Source organism: Pseudochaenichthys georgianus, chromosome 1 (assembly GCF_902827115.2).
Source record: "Pseudochaenichthys georgianus chromosome 1, fPseGeo1.2, whole genome shotgun sequence".
NCBI classification, from domain to species: Eukaryota; Metazoa; Chordata; class Actinopteri; order Perciformes; family Channichthyidae; genus Pseudochaenichthys; species Pseudochaenichthys georgianus.
In genome coordinates this window covers 730,124-754,513 of record NC_047503.1, presented here as the reverse complement: position 1 = coordinate 754,513, position 24,390 = coordinate 730,124, and the positions used below count along the sequence as shown (strand labels likewise).

The 24,390-nt window shown below is 42.9% G+C and overlaps 1 protein-coding gene and 1 non-coding gene across 3 annotated transcripts; both read left to right on the top strand.

Annotated features, from left to right (window-relative positions):
• Positions 1 to 1,300: 1,300 nt before the first annotated feature.
• LOC117454890 (protein dissatisfaction) lies at positions 1,301 to 16,061 on the top strand. 2 transcript variants are annotated; one of them, XM_034094161.2, is made up of 6 exons: positions 1,301 to 1,490; positions 11,781 to 12,149; positions 14,038 to 14,169; positions 14,481 to 14,531; positions 14,941 to 15,003; positions 15,127 to 15,299. In XM_034094161.2, exons 1-6 carry the CDS (start codon positions 1,439 to 1,441, stop codon positions 15,195 to 15,197), a joined length of 738 nt encoding a protein of 245 aa, XP_033950052.1. In that variant the 5' UTR covers positions 1,301 to 1,438; the 3' UTR covers positions 15,198 to 15,299. The 2 variants fall into 2 exon arrangements, with proteins under 2 accessions (XP_033950052.1, XP_071060308.1); XM_071204207.1 differs by lacking the exons at positions 1,301 to 1,490; positions 11,781 to 12,149; positions 14,038 to 14,169; positions 14,481 to 14,531 and having other exon boundaries at positions 14,788 to 15,003; positions 15,127 to 16,061.
• A 7,256-nt stretch (positions 16,062 to 23,317) lies between these two features.
• LOC117455863 (U6 spliceosomal RNA) lies at positions 23,318 to 23,424 on the top strand. Its single transcript, XR_004553193.1, has one exon. It is a non-coding gene; the product is annotated as a U6 spliceosomal RNA (small nuclear RNA).
• The last annotated feature ends 966 nt before the right edge of the window (positions 23,425 to 24,390 follow it).

The window sequence follows — 24,390 nt, the reverse complement described above, 5'->3', positions numbered from 1 at the left end:
TTGGTCAAAACTTCTTCCTCTGCTGACGAGTCCGAACTCAAATACTCCGCCATGTTTCCGTGTGTTGACAAAGTGAACGCATGGATGACGTCACGACCATCACGTGACTACTGAAAATGGCAAAAATGGCAGTGGCCAGACGGAATATACAGGTTTTGATAAAAAAGAGCTATAAAATCATTATTTACCGGGGAATATCGCTGATTTCTTCAGGGTATGGTTTAAACATAATGTTTCACTAAATACTGAAGTTTTGATTAATTATCTAATGAGTGGACCATTCCTTTAAAAAGCTGAATATTTCAAAGAGTATGAAATATTTTGAAAAAGTTGAAGGTTTCCCATCGATTCCTGAACAGGCTGAATAGTTTAATATTTGAATGGTTTCTGTAGCTGAAAATAAGCTGAAGTTATGGAGTGGCAAAGTATTGGCTGAAATAAGTTTAAGTTTAAGTGGAAGAATAAAGATTTGAAGTACTATAGTGGTGTTAATAAATGTTGGGAATAGTTAAAGGTGGGGTAGGTAAGTTTCAGAAACCGGCTCAAGATACACTTTTTGTTATATTCCATGGAATACTCTTAACATCCCGATAACCATGAATATCTTAAGTGCTTTGACAGAAAATCCATAAAAAAATGTCATCTGTAGAAGCCGTAATACTGTAAAAAGTACAACCAATCCGTTTAGCCGGCCCGCTAAACGGATTGGATGGCCTACCTGCCTGTCAGCCTTCCATCGGGGCACAAACTTATCTCCTGCCCTCATTGGTCATGTGCGCGTTCGTGTGTGTTGGAGGAGGGGCTCTGTGAGGAAGTGGCAGATTTTCTCCGGTTGTGTATTTTCAAATTCTAGCGATCTCGAGCCGGTTTCTCAAACTTACCTACCCCACCTTTAAGCTGGACAACATATTAGCACTCCAGGTGGTGTTTCTACACATGTAGTGAGTCTTAGGTGGGCTTTGCTATGGTGAGTATTAGCAGTGATACATGTGTTTTCCATGATGATGGTTTGGTTGGCTGTATCACACACAGGTTCTGATTCCATCGTACAGTTCAGCTCACAGCCCCTGACAAAAAAAGTGCATCTAGTTCAGAGTCACGTAACTCTTCCATTTCGCTATTCGTCATACCTGTTCTTCTCTCCCCCTTCTTATCATCAGTTCTCTTTCCCCCACCCCCCTCTACCCCTCTGCAGCATGCTCCCTTTGAACAGAGGAAACGTGCAAGTCTGCAGCAGCAGGAGAGATGAAGTGATTCACGGTGCGGAGAGAGAGCGCCGCTTCCTTTCTCATCTGCTTTTCTGTCTTGATCTGATTAGTGTTGTTGGTCCTCCTCCTCCTCCTCCTCCTGCTGCTGCCTGCCTGCCTGCCTGTCTTCCTGCCTGTCTGCCTGCCTGCCTGCCTGTCTTCCACCTTTACTTGTTGTTCATAGCTCTGTTATGGATATCAGGACGGTTGTGACCATCTCAACTCTTTTACTCATGACTGCTGGTAAGTGCACATTATTATTGAGACATATGGAGTGCAGAAAAGTGTTAGCCTTAATCCATTGAGATAATTGGACACTACCAGGCCTGAACTGAAAACTCATACAATATATAAGAAGTGTAAAACTTGTTATATCTTTTGTTATATACTACAATCGAAACAGAAATATGTGAGAACATTTTATATCTCGTATTTGATTCATCCACTACACAAAAACAAGACCATTGTGGAATAAATTGTCTCCATATAGTCATGATGTCCAAACACAGCATCACCATAGTGTCCCTGATAAATGGCCAGGTAACAAACAGCTGACTTTCCTGTTGGTTAAATGGTAAATGTCGTCTTCTCTGGGGCGCATGCTGTACTTCTACAGACCATGTGATTGTGAAATGAACAGGTGGCCGACACCTAAATATAATATAAGTCTGATTCACTTACTGTGGCACTCAGTAGAGTAGATTTAGCAACAGTCCACCGTACGCAAACTATTGCTTTGTAAAATAATGTGATCCCATTAGCTAAGTCAAGGCTAAATACATTTTATATCCACAACAGATCTGTTTGAAAATATTGTATATTAAACATGATTTTAACATAAGTAGAGCGAAAGATTTGATCTGCTTTTTGCTTAAAATGTTAGCGTACCATAGTACTATGGTGCTATTAGCCCCATAGTATTTCTAAATTATTTTAAACTACAAAGTTGCATGTGTTAATTGTAGGGACGCGGTGAATGTTTTCGTTGTCCTGGCGTTCTGTCTCTTGTTGCTGAATTCATTTCAAAGTCGAGTCCTCTCAGGGAACCTCAGTCAAACCCTTGTCTTCAAGCAGTCAACTCTCAATATGGTTCTCCACTGAGGAGACCTTCCCCACAGCAGACCTTTTAACTTGTCCTTCAGCAGGTGAACTGATGACATTACGCAAGGCTGCATTCCATGTATGTGTGTGTGTGTGTGTGTGTTAGGGCGTTAACACGTTAACGCTCAAAATGAATCTGGACACTTTAATACATACAAAAAAGAATCAAATGACCAAGTTTGACCCCATCGTCCTCACATAATGCCGTGCCGATGTTTACCATGAATTGCTTGGCAGTGAAAGAGCAAAGAAAGTCGAGGAACTGCCTCAAGCCACATGTCCTCACTGACTGGAGAGCAGTGCACATCAGTTCAAACCTTCGCTGTAACGGAACACCTGATCCAGGACCCATGTTCTGCACTCGCTCTTTAGGGGTGGTGAAAATGAAGGAAAGGCATTTCTTTAAATCATGCTTCAGTTCCTTGACGTTGCACAGGATGTGAGGTAGAGGAGAGCGTCTCCACTGTCGGAACAGATAATGCTGCAGTACGAGCACAGTGCACATCGTACAGAGGGCAGTCTCTGCGGCTCCGTGACGGCATCTCTGTCCGTGCTTTAGTGTCGGAAACGTGTCTCTGTTCTTTGTTACAACTTGGTTTTCTCTCTCCCAAAACAACTAAATACTAGTATCTTACACTTTTGATTAATCATGATTAATGACAGATGGTACAACAGGACTTTAATTGATGGACACCATTGTTGTACCCTGGCTTTGTGTTTGCGGCTCTTTGGCCGCACCCCCAGAAGGGAAAGTCTTCCAGAGCTGCGAGGGTTAACGGCCTCCTGTGAGAAGGGTCCATCGACCCATTAGAATGGAAGCACATATTCAGAGCATGAAGTGTTCTTTGTTTCATGTATTTTCTAGTGCACTCAATCATGTGTGAGAGCCCACATGTAAATGAGGTGACAGTAATACACGGCAGACAGTCATGGAGACAGAGGAGAACATGACTGTCTGTCACCATGGTAACTTTACACAAACTCGTGCCTCTCTCATCATAATGACTCAGTGTGACAGCGTTAAAGAAAACACAGAATAGAATAGAATATAGTTCCTTTATTGTCATCGCACCAGGTACAACATTTAAAAAAGCAATCCTCGCAGTGCAATTCCACATAAAGAGAATAAATATATATCTATATAAACATATACACACATAAACATATAACTAATGATCACATAACATTGCACTCACATGGTTTACAATAAAGTAACTCTATCATTAGTAATGCAACTTAAATATTACATGTTGAATGGCTATGTTTTTAAATCTTTAGCATTAGAATTCACTTCGTAGAAAGTTTGAACGTTGATTTTTCACCGTAGATGGCAACCCAAACCCCGCAGGATGTGATCATGGGACTCCTTTATTACCGCACATCAACATGTCTCAACCTGGTATTAACATTGGATTGGACACAGACATGATAGGACACATCAACATGTCTCAACCTGGTATTAACATTGGATTGGACACAGACATGATGGGACACATCAACATGTCTCAACCTGGTATTAACATTTGATTGGACACAGACATGATAGGACACATCAACATGTCTCAACCTGGTATTAACATTGGATTGGACACAGACATGATAGGACACATCAACATGTCTCAACCTGGTATTAACATTGGAGTGGACACAGACATGATAGGACACATCAACATGTCTCAACCTGGTATTAACATTGGATTGGACACAGACATGATAGGACACATCAACATGTCTCAACCTGGTATTAACATTGGATTGGACACAGACATGATAGGACACATCAACATGTCTCAACCTGGTATTAACATTGGATTGGACACAGACATGATAGGACACATCAACATGTCTCAACCTGGTATTAACATTGGAGTGGACACAGACATGATAGGACACATCAACATGTCTCAACCTGGTATTAACATTGGATTGGACACAGACATGATAGGACACATTAACGTGGAGAAACCGGTTCTTGATTTTAGATTTGTTTTTTTAAATCTAGTTAAACGTGTTTTAAGTAATTTAATTAAAAAAATATATATATAACATTTAAAATGTAAAAGATAACACTATAAAACACAGGTTTAAATGATCAGATGAACTGTGAAGCTGACAGGATACACCATAGATATATATATAAACACTAGATGACTCACCCGCGCTGCTGGCCAATGGAGACCGACGTTGCCACTTGGCCGCCATCTTGCTACAGGGAGTTCTCTCATTCATAACATTATGGTTTACTATTTAAATAACCATAGCTTGCTCAATTTTCAACCAATTTTCAAACGGTTTGGTTTTTTATAAACATCAAAGATGTAGTTATGATACTGCATACTTATAATCATGGACTTTCATATGAAAATAACATTAATCAGATAAAGCAATAGCTATACACACACACACAAGGTATTTATATTAAATATTTGCCGGTGTATATATATATTTCCATTTATTTTATTATATTGTTAATATTTAAAATAAATTATAAAATTAAAATAAATTTATATTTTATATATAAAAATCGGTCTCATGTTACCACTCTGTAAGCCAAGAGTTGTTAATTTAGCAATGCCTTAGCTTTAAGAACAGGGACACAACTAATGACAATAGCATATGTTGGTATATTATTTAGATATTCACACCTTTATCAGAAGAACCAAACCAACATAAAATGTGCTCACAGACAGGCCAGTTCTGTCTAATTTATCACAATTATTTTTGACATGAGATCTTCATATAGACTGCAGACAGACAGACTGCGGTGATTAGAGCATCCGTAGGCTGCACAAAAGTCCGGCATAGTCAGGTACTTCTGTAAACACAAAGCCAGCAAATTCCTGTATCATAATGCAAGATGTTTTTAACAAGCCAAACCACTTGGAAGAAATAATGTGTAACTTAAGTTATGTTGAAAAGAAAGAGCAGTTCTGCCTCTCCCACTGGTGGAAAGTTGCTGGGTCAACTTTGTAATACTAGGTCTCACTGACAGCCTCTTGTTATTAGCCAGCTAATAAATACAACCACATACACAAAGAAAAGCTGCAAGTTCAACATGTCCAAGCATCCTGTATCATAGCCATGCTAATAATGTTTATAATAAACCAAACCGTTTGTAAATCAGTCAAGATTTCAGTGAGTTAAGAGTATTTTTGTGCAGATCACTCACCTTACAACAGCTACCATAACGCGAATCAGTGTAACTGTTAACTGTAGCAAGATGGCGGCCAGTCAGCTACGCTGGAAAATCTCCCATGAGCCATCTAGTGTTTATATATATCTATGGGATACACAGCCTCAATATTGCTGCCCAGGTGAACACAGTCACCAGCCACAAGGATCTCACCGACACTACCAGCCTCCACAGACAGGGAAAACAGAGCCTAAATACCTACACACGAATCAGCACAACAAGACACAGGTGAGGGGGGGGGGGGGAGACAACACAGGGCACCAGGTGAACATAATCAGGAGTAACAGACATGGGGAAAGGGAACACTTTTCAAAATAAAAGCACATGTGCAATTAGTACAAGGCCCGAAGCCGTCAGTCCACAGTGACGAAGCCATCTTCGTCACACGAACAATAGCTGAATTCCATTAAGCTGCATCAGGTACACATTTATTCATTTTCATTTAATATCCTGGCTCCAAAATGGTGGAATGAGCTCCCATTGACATCAGGACAGCAGATAGCTTACACACCTTCCGGCGCAGACTGAAAACTCATCTCTTTCGACTCCACCTCGAGGATAGAATGACTAACAAAGAACTGCTAACTTATATACTAATAAAGGGCTGGCTTACCTAAAGCCAGTTGAGTAGCACTTGAAATGTTTGGCTCTTTGAAACCTGATGTACTTTATGATTCTGTTTTCTTCAAGTTTGTATTTTGTTGGTGGAACGCACTTATTGTACGTCGCTTTGGATAAAAGCGTCAGCTAAATGCAATGTCATGTAATTTAATATTTTCATACAAAGAATAAAACAAACTAAAACACATAAGAAAAAAAAGGTACAAATAACAATTTTTTCTATGAGTAAGGAATTTCAATGATCTATTAAACAATATATAATGAATTATATATAATACATAATGCTGATATTTATATGAAAATATATTGTTATAAATAACTTACTAATAATGAATATATTATTTTCACCCATACTAATGAAGTGTCACATATTCATACGCTAGACATACATCAGGATTTATGTTTTAAAATGTGGCCCACCCAGGCTGAACACATATTTAGCTTTTTCAAATCATTGCATCACACATCTGCAGCCAGCTTCAGTGCTGCCTGCAGGAGCCCGTCCCAAAGCCACACACACACACACACACACACACACACACACACACACACACACACACACACACACACACACACACACACACACACACACACACACACACACACACACACACACACACACACACACACACACACACACACACACACACACACACACACACACACACACACACACACATACACATACACACACACATACACACACACACACACACACACACACACACACACACACACACACACACACACACACACACACACACACACACACACAGCTTTTTGGGTCAAACTTACCTTTTTGTAAATATGTTCTTGTGAATGTCATCGACATCATGAACAGGATGGCTCATGAATAAATTGTATTTTTATGTCATATATTTATAATACATGTTTTTGTATTTATCAGGCTGATTGTTAAATAATGAAATGCAGAATGTAAATGACAGCTTGAATAAATAAAACATATTGGGATTAGCTAACCATCACTTCATGTATGAAGTGGATCAATGTGGCACTGCTGATAGAAAGATCCTTAACATTATAATTGTAATCAATACAAGTGCATACTTATGAGAGGCCGTCTAGCTCACAACTCGTACTTGGTCTTACAAACAATATTAGAATCTCACACCTACACCTTTAAACTCTTTTATACATAAACACTTTCACACGCACAATCGTTCTCTCTTTCACACACTTTGGTCTGGGCCATAAATCAAACTGTATTTTCTTAGAAACACTATTATTCCCACTTACAGACAACATCATACTACAATATTATACTCTAGTAGTGTATGCAAGATGGAAAACTGTGTGTGTGTGAGAGAGAATGATAGTGTGTGTGAGAGAGGAATTGTAGTATGTATGAGGGTATAGTAGTGTGTGTGAGAGAGAATGATAGTGTGTGAGAGAGAGAGAATGATAGTGTGTGAGAGAGGAATTGTAGTATGTATGAGGGTATAGTAGTGTGTGTGAGAGAGAATGATAGTGTGTGTGAGAGAGAATGATAGTGTGTGTGAGAGAATGATAGTGTGTGTGAGAGAGAATGATAGTGTGTGTGAGAGAGGAATTGTAGTATGTATGAGGGTATAGTAGTGTGTGTGAGAGAGAATGATAGTGTGTGTGAGAGAGAATGATAGTGTGTGTGAGAGAGAATGATAGTGTGTGTGAGAGAGGAATTGTAGTATGTATGAGGGTATAGTAGTGTGTGAGAGAGAGAATGATAGTGTGTGTGAGAGAGAATGATAGTGTGTGTGAGAGAGGAATTGTAGTATGTATGAGGGTATAGTAGTGTGTGTGAGAGAGAATGACAGTGTGTGAGAGAGAATGATAGTGTGTGAGAGAGAGAGGGATTGTAGTATGTATGAGGGTATAGTAGTGTGTGTGAGAGAGAATGATAGTGTGTGAGAGAGAGAGGGATTGTAGTATGTATGAGGGTATAGTAGTGTGTGTGAGAGAGAATGATAGTGTGTGAGAGAGAATGATAGTGTGTGAGAGAGAGAGGGATTGTAGTATGTATGAGGGTATAGTAGTGTGTGTGAGAGAGACAATGCAGGGCTGCGGTCGAATAGTCCGTTTCTCTTAGGAACCTTCCTAACGGAGTGAAATGACCCGGAAGTACCTCAGAGGCAGCCATGATAAGTGCCGTTCCAATTCTCTAGATGATAGGAAAGGAGGTTTCAAACTAAGAGAAAATGCTGCCCCACAATGCCTTGCAGCCGCAGCATTTGCCGTCACACAACATTCGGCCGTTCACGGAAACAACCGATTATGACTGAGAAATGATATCATGAAAGTTACGGTGCTTATTAAGCATTTTAAAACGTAGGTGGTAAGTTCCCAAAGTGCTTTGTTTTGAACATTCATCAGTATTATAATCAAAAAGAGAAATATGAACGTTAGTTTTCACTGAAATGATCAGTAAATGTAAGGAAGAGGGTGACGACGAGCATAAGTTTCACTTTCCTTTTTTATTTCAATTCCAGCTTTGGTCCTGAAGAATATGTTTCTCTGTTGTCCACGTTCATAAAGCAAAGCAGCAGCATCCGAGCACGGTGCAGAGTCTCCAGATGAGTTCACAGTAGTCCCTCGTTCTTATTGAACATCCATGTTGTAGTCCGCTGTATAGAGAACTGTGGTTTCCATGGTTTCCCCACAGCAGCAGACGCACATTCAGGACGTCCGCTGGCGCATCATAAACACGTCGGATAGTGAAAGTGCAGTCGGATTCTCTAAAGTACCGCAGTCTCTTCTCCTAAGTCCTTTTGGATTCTCCTATCCACTATCCCTTAACCCCGTGACGTTTCACTCAGAGGTCAAGGGATAGGAGATAGGGTTAGACGTTAGGAGCTGATTGTTGGACTATTCGACTGCCACCCTTGTGTTTTTGAGAGCTTAAGACAGTTTATGTGAGAGGACATTGTACTGGTTGTGAGAGAGCATACTTTAAAAGGAAGTCAGGTTGATCCAACAGGAAGCCAGTTTAAATATTCATTCCTTGACTGGTTTACAGCCTTGAAAACAAAGCCTGAAGCTGCTCAGAGCACGGCTACATTTGAGCTGCAATAAGAACTTTTGGTAACACTTTATATTAAGGTACACAAATTCACCATCAACTAGTTGATAATTAACATGCATATTAGCAGTATATTGGCCCTTTATTAGTCATTATAAAACACTTACTAACGACTTATTCTACATGACCAGATTATACAAGTAAGGCCATTAGTTGAGAGTTTTCCCTCAATAACCCTCTAATTAGTGCTTATTTATTGCAAGTAAGGAAGTTGTTGTACATGAGTTTTGGTCTTAATATGCTCTGCTCAATAAGACAGTAGTACCTACTTTTTAGACTTAATTAACACTTATAGTTTCATGTCTTGTTACATAAGAATAGATCATATTTAATCCAAAACAAATCTATTTGTGATCATACTGTGTGACCTGCTTGTATGTACTTACACTAGGTGTAGGCTACTGTTCTCTATGTGCTGTCCTGTCTCAGTGTGAACAGAGATTAAACAGCCAGCCAAAGTCTTTTGAGAACCAGGGAATCAGCAGCCATGCTCCTTTATTGACTTATCTGCAGTCTACTGACATTCAAACGGAGTTAAACTATAACAAAAGAAGATACAAGGCACTTAAGGATCTCATACATGCAAGTGTAACATACACAGATTAACACATAGGACTGCTAAGTGTAAACAAGGTAAATATAGCTAATGCTAGCTGTGCAATAAGCATGTATACAGGCTAGTATGGCTAACGCTAGCGTGTATGCTAGCGCAAATGCTAACACATTTTAACGCAGTTTAAACATCTCTAATTGTCATCACATAAACACAATACATGTTACTAATCCTTACAGCCAGTGTAAGTGTCAGGCTTACACTTACAGTCACTGCTTTCTGACGGACTTGATCCTTTTACTTCAGGTTGCACAGGGAAAATTAGTAGTAGTCTACATTGTGGGCGGTGTCCGTCAAACAAAAAAACGTAGAGCCAATCAGGAACTGAGAATTTAGTCCAACATCCTTTTCAATCAAACTCACTTCCTTTTCAATCATACTCTCTCACTCACATAACTGTTCTTATGCACACACCCTATCATTCTGTTTTATACACATACCTATAGTCATTCACATGAACTTATTAGTACCTCTTATAAGCCATTATTCGGCCTTTCATTCACTGCTATTCTGTTTTACATATATGACTATTGTTATTAACATGAAATACTATTCCCTCTTACAAAGGTTATTTTTCTGTCTTACATACATTGTTTACCGATTACACACATACTACTATCCTCTTTCACATACACTATTATAATGTTCTATTAGATTATAGTTGTTTGTGAAAGACGATAGTGGTGTGTGCACGAGAGTATGATGGTGCGTTTAAGAGAATTGGTTTTTGTGTGTGAGAGAGAATAGTTATTTATGTATGATAGTGAATGAAGGAAGGAATGACAGTACGTTAAAGAAGGTATGATGCTGTGTGTGAAAGAGTCTGGTGGTGTGCATGTGAGATTCTGATGGCCTCTCACACACACACACACACACACACACACACACACACACACACACACACACACACACACACACACACACACACACACACACACACACACACACACACACACACACACACACACACACACACACACACACACACACACACACACACACACACACACACACACACACACACACACACACACACACAGAGCGTGAACAGTGACCCCATAATGTAAATGATTGTGTTTTGTCATCTTCAGAGCACTGTGCTTGTGTAGCATTTCTTCATTCAGGTGTAGCATTTCTTCATTGCTAGTATGTTGTCTGACCCCCTAAACGCACCAGGAGCGTCTGCGCCGCGCTGCGCTGCGGCTGCGCCACGCTGCGGCTGCGCCACGCTGCGACCTAACCCACCAGGCGCGTTTCAAAACGTTGCGGAAGCGGAGCGTCGTGTGTGCAGCCTCGCAGTTGTTATTGATTTTGGAATATTTCCTGGACATTTGTACTTCTACAAGTAGTAGGCTACGTAGTTAAATGGTTTATGTTTGTGTCTGTTTAAATCGTGTTTATTGTTGTTATTTCCTATGTTGTTGTGTTGTAGACTACAGACATAGTTAATAATAATTGTAATATTCCAGTTATAAACGACATGAATCAAAGATGTGTTGCTGTATTTTAGTGGTAAAAAACATATGCATTCATCATCATAATTATTGTATATATATATAATTGACAGTGCCTGTAAACCGGAGGAGAACGCTGGCATGTATTCTCCTACTTGCTGCGCCGCGTCAAAAATAGGATTCATCCTATATTTTAGAAATTCCTTGCGGCGAGGAGCTTCTGGGACGCTTCGAGCCGCGGCGCAGCGCGGCGCGTCTGGTGGAATAGCACCCATTGACTAGAGTGGCCGCGATCTTTGCGAACGCCGCGGCGCGTCCGTAACGCAGCGCAGACGCTCCTGGTGCGTTTAGGGGGTGAGAGGCAGACCCAGTCTCCCCGCAGGCTGCTGAGCAAGGCACACACTTCAGCTCCGCAGGGACCCTAGCAACAGTTTGACTTATGCCTTCTCCATACTAACTGATCTTCTTCTCCCAGAATCCAACCAATCAACACCTGGGCCAAACATCACAGAGCCCCCCCATACTCACAGCAGCATCAGGGGCTGTTCCTGCCCCCCCATCCCCAGCAGCCCTGCCCCTCCCACAGGCCTCCTGTCCATCACATGGAGGAGTCAATGTGAAGGAGACGTCCAGCTGATATTCTACCACCCAGCCAACTCCTCCTCTCCTGTCTGCCATGGAAGTAAAAAAACCATCCTGAATATTTTGAGAAGTGTGTGTGAGAACCAGCGAGGATGTAAGAACTCAATGAGCTGGGTCAAAGGAGAGGAGCAGCAAGGTCATAACATCACTGAGAATGGAGCAGAGGAGATCAGCTGTGAGACCCTCAGGGTCCGCTGCCCAGGTTGGTCTGCTGTGTGTGTGTGTGCGCGTGTGTGTGTGCGTGTGTGTGTGCGTGCGTGCGTGCGTGTGTGTGTGTGCGTGTGCGTGTGTGTGTGTGTGCGTGCGTGTGTGTGTGTGCGTGTGTGTGCGTGCGTGTGTGTGTGTGCGTGTGCGCGTGCGTGTGTGCGTGTGTGCGCGTGTGTGTGCGTGTGTGTGTGCGTGCGTGCGTGTGTGCGTGCGTGTGTGTGTGCGTGTGCGTGTGTGTGCGTGCGTGTGTGTGCGTGTGTGTGTGTGTGTGTGTGTTGTGAGAGCTAAAGTGTTGTCATGCCCTCTCATGGTTTGACATGGTGGACTCGTGTTATCTCCACATGCAGGTGGTTAAAACCATAGCACTATTAAAATGTGGTATCGGTACACCTTTGATTTCCACGCTTCTTTCAATATCAGAAATGAGGGGAAATTAAGTTATTAATGAAACACATTTTGAATGTATAGAACATTAAACAGTCCCTAATGTATCCATGTTTATTCGTGTGTTAACCATAATAGCCAAATAAAAACAGAATGACTTATATGTATGTTACATATGGGAACATTTGGATTTAAATCAGAAACTTTCTTATTAAATGTTCAGGCAATCAAGTCTACTTTCAGTACCAGACCGTATAAGCAGAGATGAAACAGGAGTGTGGTTCTTACTAACACGCAGTCCACAGAAACAAACCCGTGCCACAGAATACCGAGTCACTAAACATCATGTTATTTTGAGATGACTGACGGTGATTGGCAGCATGTGAAGGATGAGGGTCCACAGCTGTGTGCAGCCTTCTGACGGACCACCACTCATTCTGCGTGTTGTGTGATATCCGGTCAGATAGCTACCAGCATGTTCCAGAATACAAACCTTCTCTGTAATTATATTATGACTTATTAAGAACTTTTGATCCAGTTTGATCCACATTCCATCTGGATAGGATCAGAGAACGCAGCTGAGCAGAGGTAGCAGTCTGCTGCAGCCCTCGTCGCGAGGCAGACAGACGGCACACTCACCTTGTGTTGTCCTCAGTCTGTGACCCGGTCTGTTGATTGGAAAAGAGGTTTTGGCCCAGTTGAATTGCGGGTGAAGAAAAAAGAGCGACTTTTGTTCTGTGAAAGGGATTCAGTGTCACACGTGTGAAACGCCTTCCCTCCCATCCTTGAAACTGATCGGATCCTCTTTTCTGATTTACTATTTTTGTACAGAATTAATATGTTAGCAGAACCATAAACACGTCAGTGGTCTGTCTGCAGCGTGCCCTCTTTGTAGAGAGACGAGAAGGAGCATGTTGTATTCTTCTTCTTATATATATATATATATTTATTATTTCCTCCACTGTATATATATACAGTGGACATGCAGCATCGGCCAACATCTTGGCCGATAGCCTCCTTCCCTCAGACAGGACTCTGAGCATGGGTCATGGAGGGGTCTTCCAGCAGGACGATGACCCTGAACATACGGCCAAGGCAACACAGGAGGGGCTAAAGAAGAAGCACATTCAGGAGAGGGAGGGGCCTAGCCAGTCTCTTTTTGATATTCTTACTCTCACTAACCTACCATTAAAATGACTGACTGGTCATTTCTTTGTAAATGGGTAAACTTACAAAATCTGCAGGGGATCAAATACTTATTTCCTCCACTGTATATATATATATATATATGGAAAGAATGTGCAAATAAAGTCACCATTGTACTACACACACCATGAAAGACATGTGCACCAGGCAGAGGGTCTCCTTGCTCTCGATCCTGGGGAGCACAGTGGCAGCCTCTCCTGGGGCCAGAGGGGCCAGAGGAGATGGCGGGGACTGTAGGTGGAAACTAAAGCATGCAACAGCCACATGTGTGTGTGTCTCCTGTGTGTGTCCAGTTGAAGTCCTCCCAGATGTGCAGGGGCAGCTGCAGGCCTACAGAGGGGGGACAGCTGTGCTCTGCTGCCTGCTGCTGGTCCTGGTCCTGATCCGCTTCACCAGACCCACCGTCAGAGCCCTGCAGAACAGACGTGAGTGCACACACACACACACACACACACACACACACACACACACACACACACACACACACACACACACACACACACACACACACACACACACACACACACACACACACACACACACACACACACACACACACACACACACACACACACACACACACACAAGAAAGTTTGATATTTTCGAATTAGGATTTGTCAGATTAAAGATGATGTCACAGAAAGGCAGTTGTTTTAAATCTGATTACATTCTAGAAATGATCTGCAGTATGTAAATGTGTGTTTAGTGTTCAGGTTGCTATGTTTTTGGTTCTTAGTTTCTGAAAGGAGGCAGAACCGCTGGATCGGACCTACGCAGAGTCACAGTGGTAAATCAAACACACACACACACACACACACACACACACACACACACACACACACACACACACACACACACACACACACACACACACACACACACACACACACACACACACACACACACACACACACACACACACACACACACACACACACACACACACACACACACACACACACACACACACACACACACACACACACACACACACACACACACACACACACACACACACACAGTGTTAAAGGATAAGTGTCCGTCCATCACCATTGGATTGAGCGTGGATCTGAAGCCTGATGGCAGCGTGTTGAGGGATGGACAGAGAGTGTGGCTTGGGTCTGTATAGGACATTTGTTCACTGACCAACGTTATAGAAAGTGTTTGTCTCTCATCCATCTGAGTCTCTCTTTCAGTGGCCTATCGAGGAAAGACTGCAGTTCAAATCAATGAGGGAGAGAAGAGACTTTCCTACCCTGGTAACACACACAGACACACACATCTTCAGTATAATGTTAACCTAACCATGGCCCATACATTTAGCTCACTCCTGCTCTGGCAGTCAGGCACCCTAAGACTCTGAACCGCTTTCTGTGTGGCAGCTCTGGAGCGCCTGGCAGTCAGTGACAGCAGAGAGCCCTCATCGAACAGGAACAGTGACTACAACCTCTGATACCACCACCACCATCATCACATCATCATCATCATCATCATCACCATCACCACATCATCATCATCATCATCATCATCATCATCATCATCATCATCATCATCATCATCATCATCATCATCATCATCATCATCATCATCATCATCATCATCATCATCACCACATCATCACCATCACCATCATCATCATCATCACCACCACCACCACCACCACCACCACATCATCATCATCATCATCACCATCATCATCATCATCATCATCATCATCATCATCATCATCATCATCATCATCATCATCATCATCATCATCATCATCACCACCACCACATCATCACCATCACCATCATCATCATCATCACCACCACCACCACCACCACCACCACCACATCATCATCATCATCATCATCATCATCATCATCATCATCATCATCATCATCATCATCATCATCATCATCATCATCATCATCATCATCACCACCACCACCACCACCACCACCACCACCACCACCACCACCACCACCACATCATCATCATCATCATCATCATCATCATCATCATCATCATCATCATCATCATCATCATCATCATCATCATCATCATCATCATCACATCATCACCATCATCATCACATCATCATCATCATTGCATCCTTGTGGTAATATTGCCTGAAGCCGTCCCGTACCCGGTGGAACAGCAGCAAAGAGATTCTCAGTGTTGCTTTAATTTGGAAAACCATGAAATAAAAAGGATGATATTGATCAATGTCGTAGAGTGACCTCCACTGTAACTCAATGTACTTGATGTTTTCTTAATACTGTGAAGTTTGTATTTTTTGTAAAATAATCTAAGTTGTGTTTGAGCTGTTGTCGTGAAGGACGTGAATGGAAAGTATAGACATTGGAGATGATAGGCAGACAGAGAGGAGGAGGAGGAGAGACGAGGTTGATTACTAAGTGCAGGGATGTGGTTTCCTCTGCCGTTGACACCAACTTCCTGTTTGTGTTATTTCCATCGTAATAGCTCCCCCCCCATCTCCCACTCGCTTTTCATTGTGTCTTTTGTTCTCTTTGGCCCGCCTATGTTCTTTGCCCCCCCCCTCTGTCTCCTGTGTCAGGTTGTTCTTTGCCCCCCCCCTCTCTGTCTCCTCTGTCAGGTTGTTCTTTGCCCCCCTCTGTCTCCTGTGTCAGGTTGTTCTTTGCCCCCCCCCCCCCCTCTGTCTCCTGTGTCGGGTTGAGCTTCACTCAAATGTTAATCACCACACATCTCAGTTCTCATTGGTCCAGCCACTGGACTGCAGTCTGCTGCCTACAGGTTTATTCTGGTATGAGTCACATGTAACTCTACACAGTTTGAGTGGTTGGGTGAAGGGCCTTGCTTAGGAGCAGCTCAGTGGTGATAACACAGTGCAGCGCTTGCTTCTCCCTCCTTTAGGCCACCACTGAGAGACATGAGGAAGGCATCAGATGGTGTAAAGGAACTTCACATTATCTTCATACCATTCTACATCTCCATTTGTCATCATGCTTGTTTCACAGCAGCATGCAGCTGTCTTTATGAGAACAACTCGTCACACGGACAGAATGTCTTTCACCACAAATGTAGGGCATATTTATCAGAAGTGGAAAATGACTTCAAACTAAGGCAGGAACATGCTGTAACTTTTAACCGGAGGAGAGGGTTTTTTATTATTATTATGAGCTATACTAGAATACTGTCTCGGAGCAACAAACAAAGAACATCAGAACCACACCAGTAACCGACCGTGTGCCGGGCGCTTTATGCGGGACATATTGAGCCTCATGGATCAACATATCTTAAAGGTCACCTATCATGCTATTTTTATGTTCAAAAACATGTCTCTGAAGTGTTTTGGTCAAAAAACCAAACAGATGATCCATTCTAGCCTCACATCCCTCTATTTCTCTTCCTGTTACAAAAGTGCTGATTCTGGGTATACACAGGTCTCTCTTGAGAATGACACCCTGTGTCTCAATGAGATTTTCACCTGTATAAATAAAATAAACTTCTTTTAAAAAAAAAATTGAAATGAGAGGGGGCGGAGCTTATGTCGGCTCATGCGGGACCTGGCAGATACTGTCTAAAATGCTGCTGTGATGAAACGCAAGGATTATTAGATCAAGGATTCTTTCTGAAACAGTCTGGAGCTCAAAGGCTTTCTCTCTCCCGGTTATACCACAAGGTGAGTTCCTTTTTACTTCCTGCTTCTTCACACACATGCTCTCCAGTACAGGTTAGCTCTGAGTGTTAGCGATGCTAATGTAAACACCGACCATATTACGTCCAAAACAGTCGGGCATTGTTTCTGATAGCAACGTTTCTGATAGTGCTGTGGGTCCGCCGCCGATATTACGTCATATTGTCCGCAAATCTGGATCAGCTCCGTTATATCCCCGTTTTTAGAGATTTGGGTACGGAGGAAAAGAGAGAGGGTTTTATTTTCTGACGCTGCATGAGTTCCCTGACACACCGGGGACACATATTTATGTATAAATAATAACCCCCATCCCCAATTCCGGCTCCAGTTCCAGCTCATAGGGGTTTCACAACTACCTTATTACATTACATTACATTGCATTTAGCTGACGCTTTTATCCAAAGCGACTTACAATAAGTGCGTTCGACCAACAAAATACAAACTTGAAGAAAACAGAATCATAAGTACATCAGGTTTCATAGAGCAAAAACATTTCAAGTGCTACTCAACTGGCTTTAGGTAAGCTAGCCCTTTATTAGTATATAAGTGCTTTGTTAATAGTTCTAGCGCTCGAGGTGGAGTCGAAAGAGATGAGTTTTCAGTCTGGAAGCTATCTGCTGTCCTGATGTCAATGGGGAGCTCATTCCACCATCTTGGAGCCAGGATAGCAAACCCACGTGTTTTTGCTGATGGGAACTTGGGTCCCCGTCGCAGCGAGGGTGCAGCGAGTTGTTTGGTTGATGCAGAGCGGAGTGCACGTGCTGGGGTGTACGGTTTAACCATGTCCTGGATGTAGGAAGGGCCAGATCCATTCGCAGCATGGTACGCAAGTACCATTGTCTTGAAGTGGATTCTAGCAGTTACCGGAAGCCAGTGGAGGGAGCGGAGGAGCGGAGTGGTGTGGAACATTCAGGAAGGTTGAAGACCAGACGAGCCGCTGCATTCTGGATGAGCTGCAGAGGTCGGATGGCAGGTAGACCAGCCAGGAGGGAGTTGCAGTAGTCTAGGCGTGAGATGATGAGAGCCTGGACCAGAACCTGCGTGGCTTTCTGGGTCAGCTGGGGACGCATCCTCCTGATGTTGTAAAGCGTGTATCTGCATTCTGCAGCAGCGGGTTGTAGCAGCGATGTTTGCAGTGAAGGACAGTTTGTTATCTAGGATCACGCCCAGAGTCCTTGCAGTCTGAGTCGGGGAAACAACAGAGGTGCCGATGTTGATTGTTAGGTCAAGAGTGGGACAATCTTTTCCCGGAAGGAAAAGCAGTTCAGTCTTGTCAAGGTTGAGCTTGAGGTTATGATCAGACATCCACTGAGAGATGTCAGCTAAACAAGGAGAGATGCGTGCGACGACCTGGGTCTCTGAGCGGGGAAAGGACAGAATTAATTGGGTGTCATCAGAGTAGCAGTGGTATGAAAACCCATGCGGGCTAATGACTGATCCGAGCGAGTTTGTGTACAAGGAGAAGAGGAGGGGACCAAGAACAGCGCCCTGAGGGACCCCTGTAGTTAATTGACAAGGGTCGGACTCGGACCCTCTCTAAGTAACCCTGTAGGTGCGGTCTTTGAGGTATGAGGTGATGAGGTAAAGTGCAGAGCCTGAAACTCCAAGTTCTTGGAGAGTGCGAAGGAGGATCTGATGGTTCACCGTGTCGAATGCAGCAGACAGGTCCAACAGGATGATGACAGAGGAGAGGGATGCTGCAGTTCCTCAGTGACAGCAAGGAGGGCAGTTTCTGTGGAGTGACCTGCCTTGAAACCAGACTGGTGCGGATCCAGAAGGTTGTTCTGATGGAGATAGCAGGAGAGTTGCCCCTAAGGTGCTCTGTTCTTGGTAGTCGACAAGTTTTTCAAAATAGTAGTCGACTAGTCGACTAGTTGTTACGTCATAATAAAGACACACAAAGAGAGGTGTAAAACTGTATTTTGTATTGCAATGCATACAGTTACGGTAAACACTGTAACGAAGCAGCATTTTAATTTGGGTTACATCAGTGGTACTCAACCTTGTCCTAATCAGGAGCCACATTGACGAAAAAATATTTTTGCAAGAGCCACAATCCAAAAACGCTCCTTTCCTCCCTGAAACCATTATGCATTTGAGAATATGGATAATAGTAATATGTTACTAAGGAATGAAAAGCATAATGTACAGTGCAATAACTGTGATTTATTATTTTCACTGCAACCACAAAACACACATTGCTGACTGCCCATAACAACAGATAACAGACAGCATGTTTACTGATCATCACAAGATGCCTCTGTCGCTCTTTCACTTGTATTAGTGTGGAATAAGTTTTTTTGAGCAGTTCGGTTCTGTTTGAGTCTCGCCAGCTTTTCCACCCTCAACTCTCCACCTTTCGGAAAGTCGGTACTGAACTTCGGGTGTTTTGTGTCGTGATGGCGCTGCAAATTGGACCTTTTAAATTGTGAAATGACGTTGTCACAAAGCAGGCAGATGCATTTTCCCGAACCGGTGGAGACGAAGAAAAACTCGAGTTCCCAGTCCTCTTTAAATGTTCGATATTCCTCTTCATATTTTCGTTTCCTATATTCCTTTACCATTTTTGCATAGTGCTGTAAGATAGTTTTCCCAGTGTGACGGAGCAATTATCTCGCGCACCTGCAATCAGAGCGCGAAACCTGAAATAATTTAGAGCGCGAAACCTGAAATAATTTGTGATTGGTTGTTCAGAGGGATGGGGGGGGCGGCTTAATAGACTGATGTGTGTGATGACTGGTGTGTGACTTGTGAGTGATAATGAAATGTTGATGAATTCTGCTGACAATGTTTTTTGTTTTTGTTTTTTTAAGTGGGACTTAAAAGAGCCTCAACTAGTCTTAAAGGAGCCGCATGCGGCTCGCGAGCCGCGGGTTGAGTATCGCTGGGTTACATGCTGTGACTCATCATCTGATTAAATTAAAAACAGTAACTGGACTCACCAAATCTACTGCAAAAACTCTGTTTAGAACATAAATCAACGTAAATCCAGTGCGCATTGCGCAACACTTTACTCGCTGTCACTGTCCTCCTCGATAACGGTGTCCACCCTTCCAGGTGTTTTGGTTTGCGTTAAGGAAGACCAAAGCATCAACATGTGAGGGAAGGAGGCTTGACCTCTGTCGGGTGACAGTGTTGCCTGCCAGGGAAAACATCCGTTCACTTGGGGTGCTGGTGGCTAGCCAGGTAGCTCCAGGAAAGCTTGGCTGAACGGGGGAAGCGGTCTGCGTTGTGTGCCCACCACTCCAGAGGGTTATCCATTGTGGGGTATGGGGTGTCTGCGCGCAGTAATCCCGTAGCTCATCCTACAGGACATATTGCTCACACTGTTGACCCGTGTTTTCTTGTTGCTCTCGAAATGTGGTCCAAACAGCTGTTCAAAGGGGGGTGTTAGTGGAACACGCCCGTGCACTTTTAGTGTCGGAGCTAAAACTGAAACTGTAGAGCGCATAATTGCGGCGCATTTGCGCATAAGATGAGGATCCCTGAATGTCAGACGTGTTTTGCTGGAGCATTTTGCAACACCTCAGCGCCAATGTCGGCATCCTCATCTCCCACGTTTGTCTCCATTTTGTTCACGACTAGTTGACTAGGGCCTACAGCGCCAACTAGTGCTGCGTACCTGGACTCACATTCAGGTTCAGGTCCGGACTCAAGTCCAGAGGTTCAGGTTCAGGTCCGGACTTATAAGTCCGGACCTGAACCCATGGCTTGTGTGAAGTTGTGTGAGTAACTAAAGTGAACTTATTGTGAGCTAATTATCAATTGAACATTAACTCATAATCAACTCAAATTCAAACTCGTCAGGTTTATTGCGCTCCCGTCCAACTTGTGTCTACATTTCTCTAAAAAGTACAAATGTAAAAAAAACACTTTTTTCCACTTAGTCTACAAATGACTTATGACAGCAACTACAGTGAACTACTACAAAGTTCAAACATGTATTTCATTTACCAAACTAAAGTAACCAAACAGTCCCTGAGCTGACTGAGCCTCAATCCCTAAAACGTTGCTGAAAGGTAGAGTGTAGAGTAGACTATACGCATTACACTGTTACACACCTACTATACAGTATACACTACACTGTAGTGACTGTACAGTCAGAGTGTACTGTACTGTCTGTACACCATGTCTTTTCTACAACTCTACATGTTTACATTAAACAGTACATACTACATACATAGTGATGTACATACATACTGTTAGAAATTAAAATCAATGTTGATATGGCGTAATTTTGAATTAAATACACTATTTAATTTAAATCAGTTTTATTCTGAAAATCCGGAAGTTCACACTATTTACTTAATACTTTTATTCTGAAAAGTCTTCACTACGTTTTCAAACCGTGAATCGAAGGTGAAATGACATGTGATGTTGTACACTGAGCACACTGGGATTAGCACTCATTTATTGACACTGAATAACGTTCATCAGGGAATGTTTAAATAACCACAGACACCAGAATATACGTAAGTGCCAGTTTTTTTGTGAGTCCAAGTACCGGTTCCTGACGTTCCGGTTTTAACCGGACTTGAACCGAAACTTTTTACAAGTCCAGTACCGGTTCGGCGTACCGGTACGCAGCACTAGCGCCAACTAGTGGTAGAGGTAGTCGACTAGTCGACTAGTTGGTGAAACCCCTACCGGCTCAAGCAGTCATGGTCCCGGCTCCAGTTCCGGCTCAAGCTGCCATGGTTCCGGATCCAGTTCCGATCCCAGCAGCCATGGTCCCGGCTCCAGTTCCGGCCCACGGGCTTCAACTTACTTTAAAATACGTCACACATCTCAACCCAAAGGGGCATTAAAATGTACATTTTAATTTAAATAATATGGATAAATAAGTGAAATTAGTGACGCTAACTAGCTAGCTGGACGTGCTGCACTTTAATCAATTCAGAAGTTTCCTAGAGTCATACAGAGATCTCGGCTCTGTTATAGATAAATTATACTTTATATCTATAAATTAACCAAAGTGAGAACATTTAGACCTGTAGGCCTATAGCCTAAAGTCCGGTGTGACATGCAGCTGCTGTTTGCTTTATTTATTTCATACTTAGACATTTTGCAATGTTTTACTGTTTATTAAACTTAAGGACAACATTAAGACCTTATAATTCAGCTCATGCAGCTTTGAAGTAGGGCTAAAAAGAAACCCTATTTGAAATATTTCCACCAGATTTTATTTTATTAAGGTTAACGTTTATTTAATTTATCCTAATCCAAAAAATCTGCAAAAATTAGCAGAATCAAAACAGCACACGCACACACGCACGCGCACACGCACGCGCGCACACACACACACACACACACACACACACACACACACACACACACACACACACACACACACACACACACACACACACACACACACACACACACACACACACACACACTGTTAGCGGGACCTTCTCTTCCCCCTGTCGGCCCTAAAAGCTTCAGAGGGCGGATAGCTGGGCTCCGAATAGCGTCCCGCTAGCCGCTAGCTAAAGGTAAACACACACAGCAGTTCATCAGCGGTTCACAAAGTACCGTACAAACACCACGGTTAACTCAGTATGACCAGTCTCGGACATAGAAGTGCGTTTGTAACAGGAATGCCAGAGCGGGAGGAGCAGTGAGATATTTTGTCCTCTCGTCTCCAGGCGACCAATCCTGGCCGGTGTCACGTATCAGCTCTTTGCATACTTTACCCACAAGCCCTAGCAGTTCTTCAGCAGAACTGAGGGGGGGTCACTTTAAGTCCTGAGGGGTCACAATCACACATTAACACATGCTATTCTGCACATATAGAGCCTTTTGAAGCAGGGTTTTCCTCCTCTGAGCCTCCAGGTGTCCTGGGACCAGAGCAGAGACTGCTCCTGGGTCAGAGAGGTATATATTCCCTCCACATTCTTAGTGTAGTTGTGTGACTTCGGTAACACATACACTAAAATTGGAACGATACAGAGAAGATTAGCATGGCCCCTGGCGCAAGGATGACACGCACAATCGTGAAGTCTCTATTGATTCCTTCCCGTAGCTCTTTTCTGTGATTTCAGATGATTTTTTAAAGATTTGATATGATTTGGGGTGATTTAGGGTGAAACATGGCCCCCTGTGGTACTGCAGCTGCAAAGCGTCCTCTGTTCTCTGCCTTTCTTTATAACACTTTAGTTCACTAGTTTCACTTCGAGTAGTGGGTTATGCTTTTAACTTGTGGAGGAGAGACACCACCGGACCCTAAAACTCCTGAGCTCTGTGCCTTCATGACTTCTTCTGTTTGCATCGCACATTTATGTTACTACAATAAGCAGGATTTCATCTAACAGCAGGAGTGATCTGTGCATGTAAACAGAGCAGCATCTGATCACAGTAAATACAGTGGGTCCATTTTCTACCATGCACAATCATACAGCATCTATGTATAGAGTACAGTTCCATCAGTAGGCTACAGTGTTTCTCAATCGTGAGTAAAGCTGCTCCAGAGCCACTATATCAAGCATACTACGTCAGTGAGTGCCGCTGAAGTACTGTTCCAATGTCCAGCACTCTGCCACAGCTGGGGATCGAACCACGGACCAGGAGTGCTGGACATTGGAACAGTACTTCGGCGGCACTCACTGACGTAGTATGCTTGAAAAGGAGCAGCTTTACTCGCGATTGAGAAACACCCATACTATACAGAGATGCTGTGTGAGAAACCAATGTGAGTTTGGAAAATTGCACATTATAAATCTATTCTAGTAGACCTCAACAATGGAATTATGATCAGTAGAAATGGCCATGGGACCTTTAAAGACAAACAGAAACAGCTGTTTTAAATCCACAGCTTCACACAACAGACACAATTATTTAACTTAAAATGAATATCTTTCGGTTTTAATGACTTTAATGCTTTGCCTCTGCTTACCGGACGTTTTAAAAGTACCAAGATGTCCGACTCTCCTGGACGCAGCCTCGGAGTAAGGTCGACTCATCTTCAGCTGGAAACGCAGTT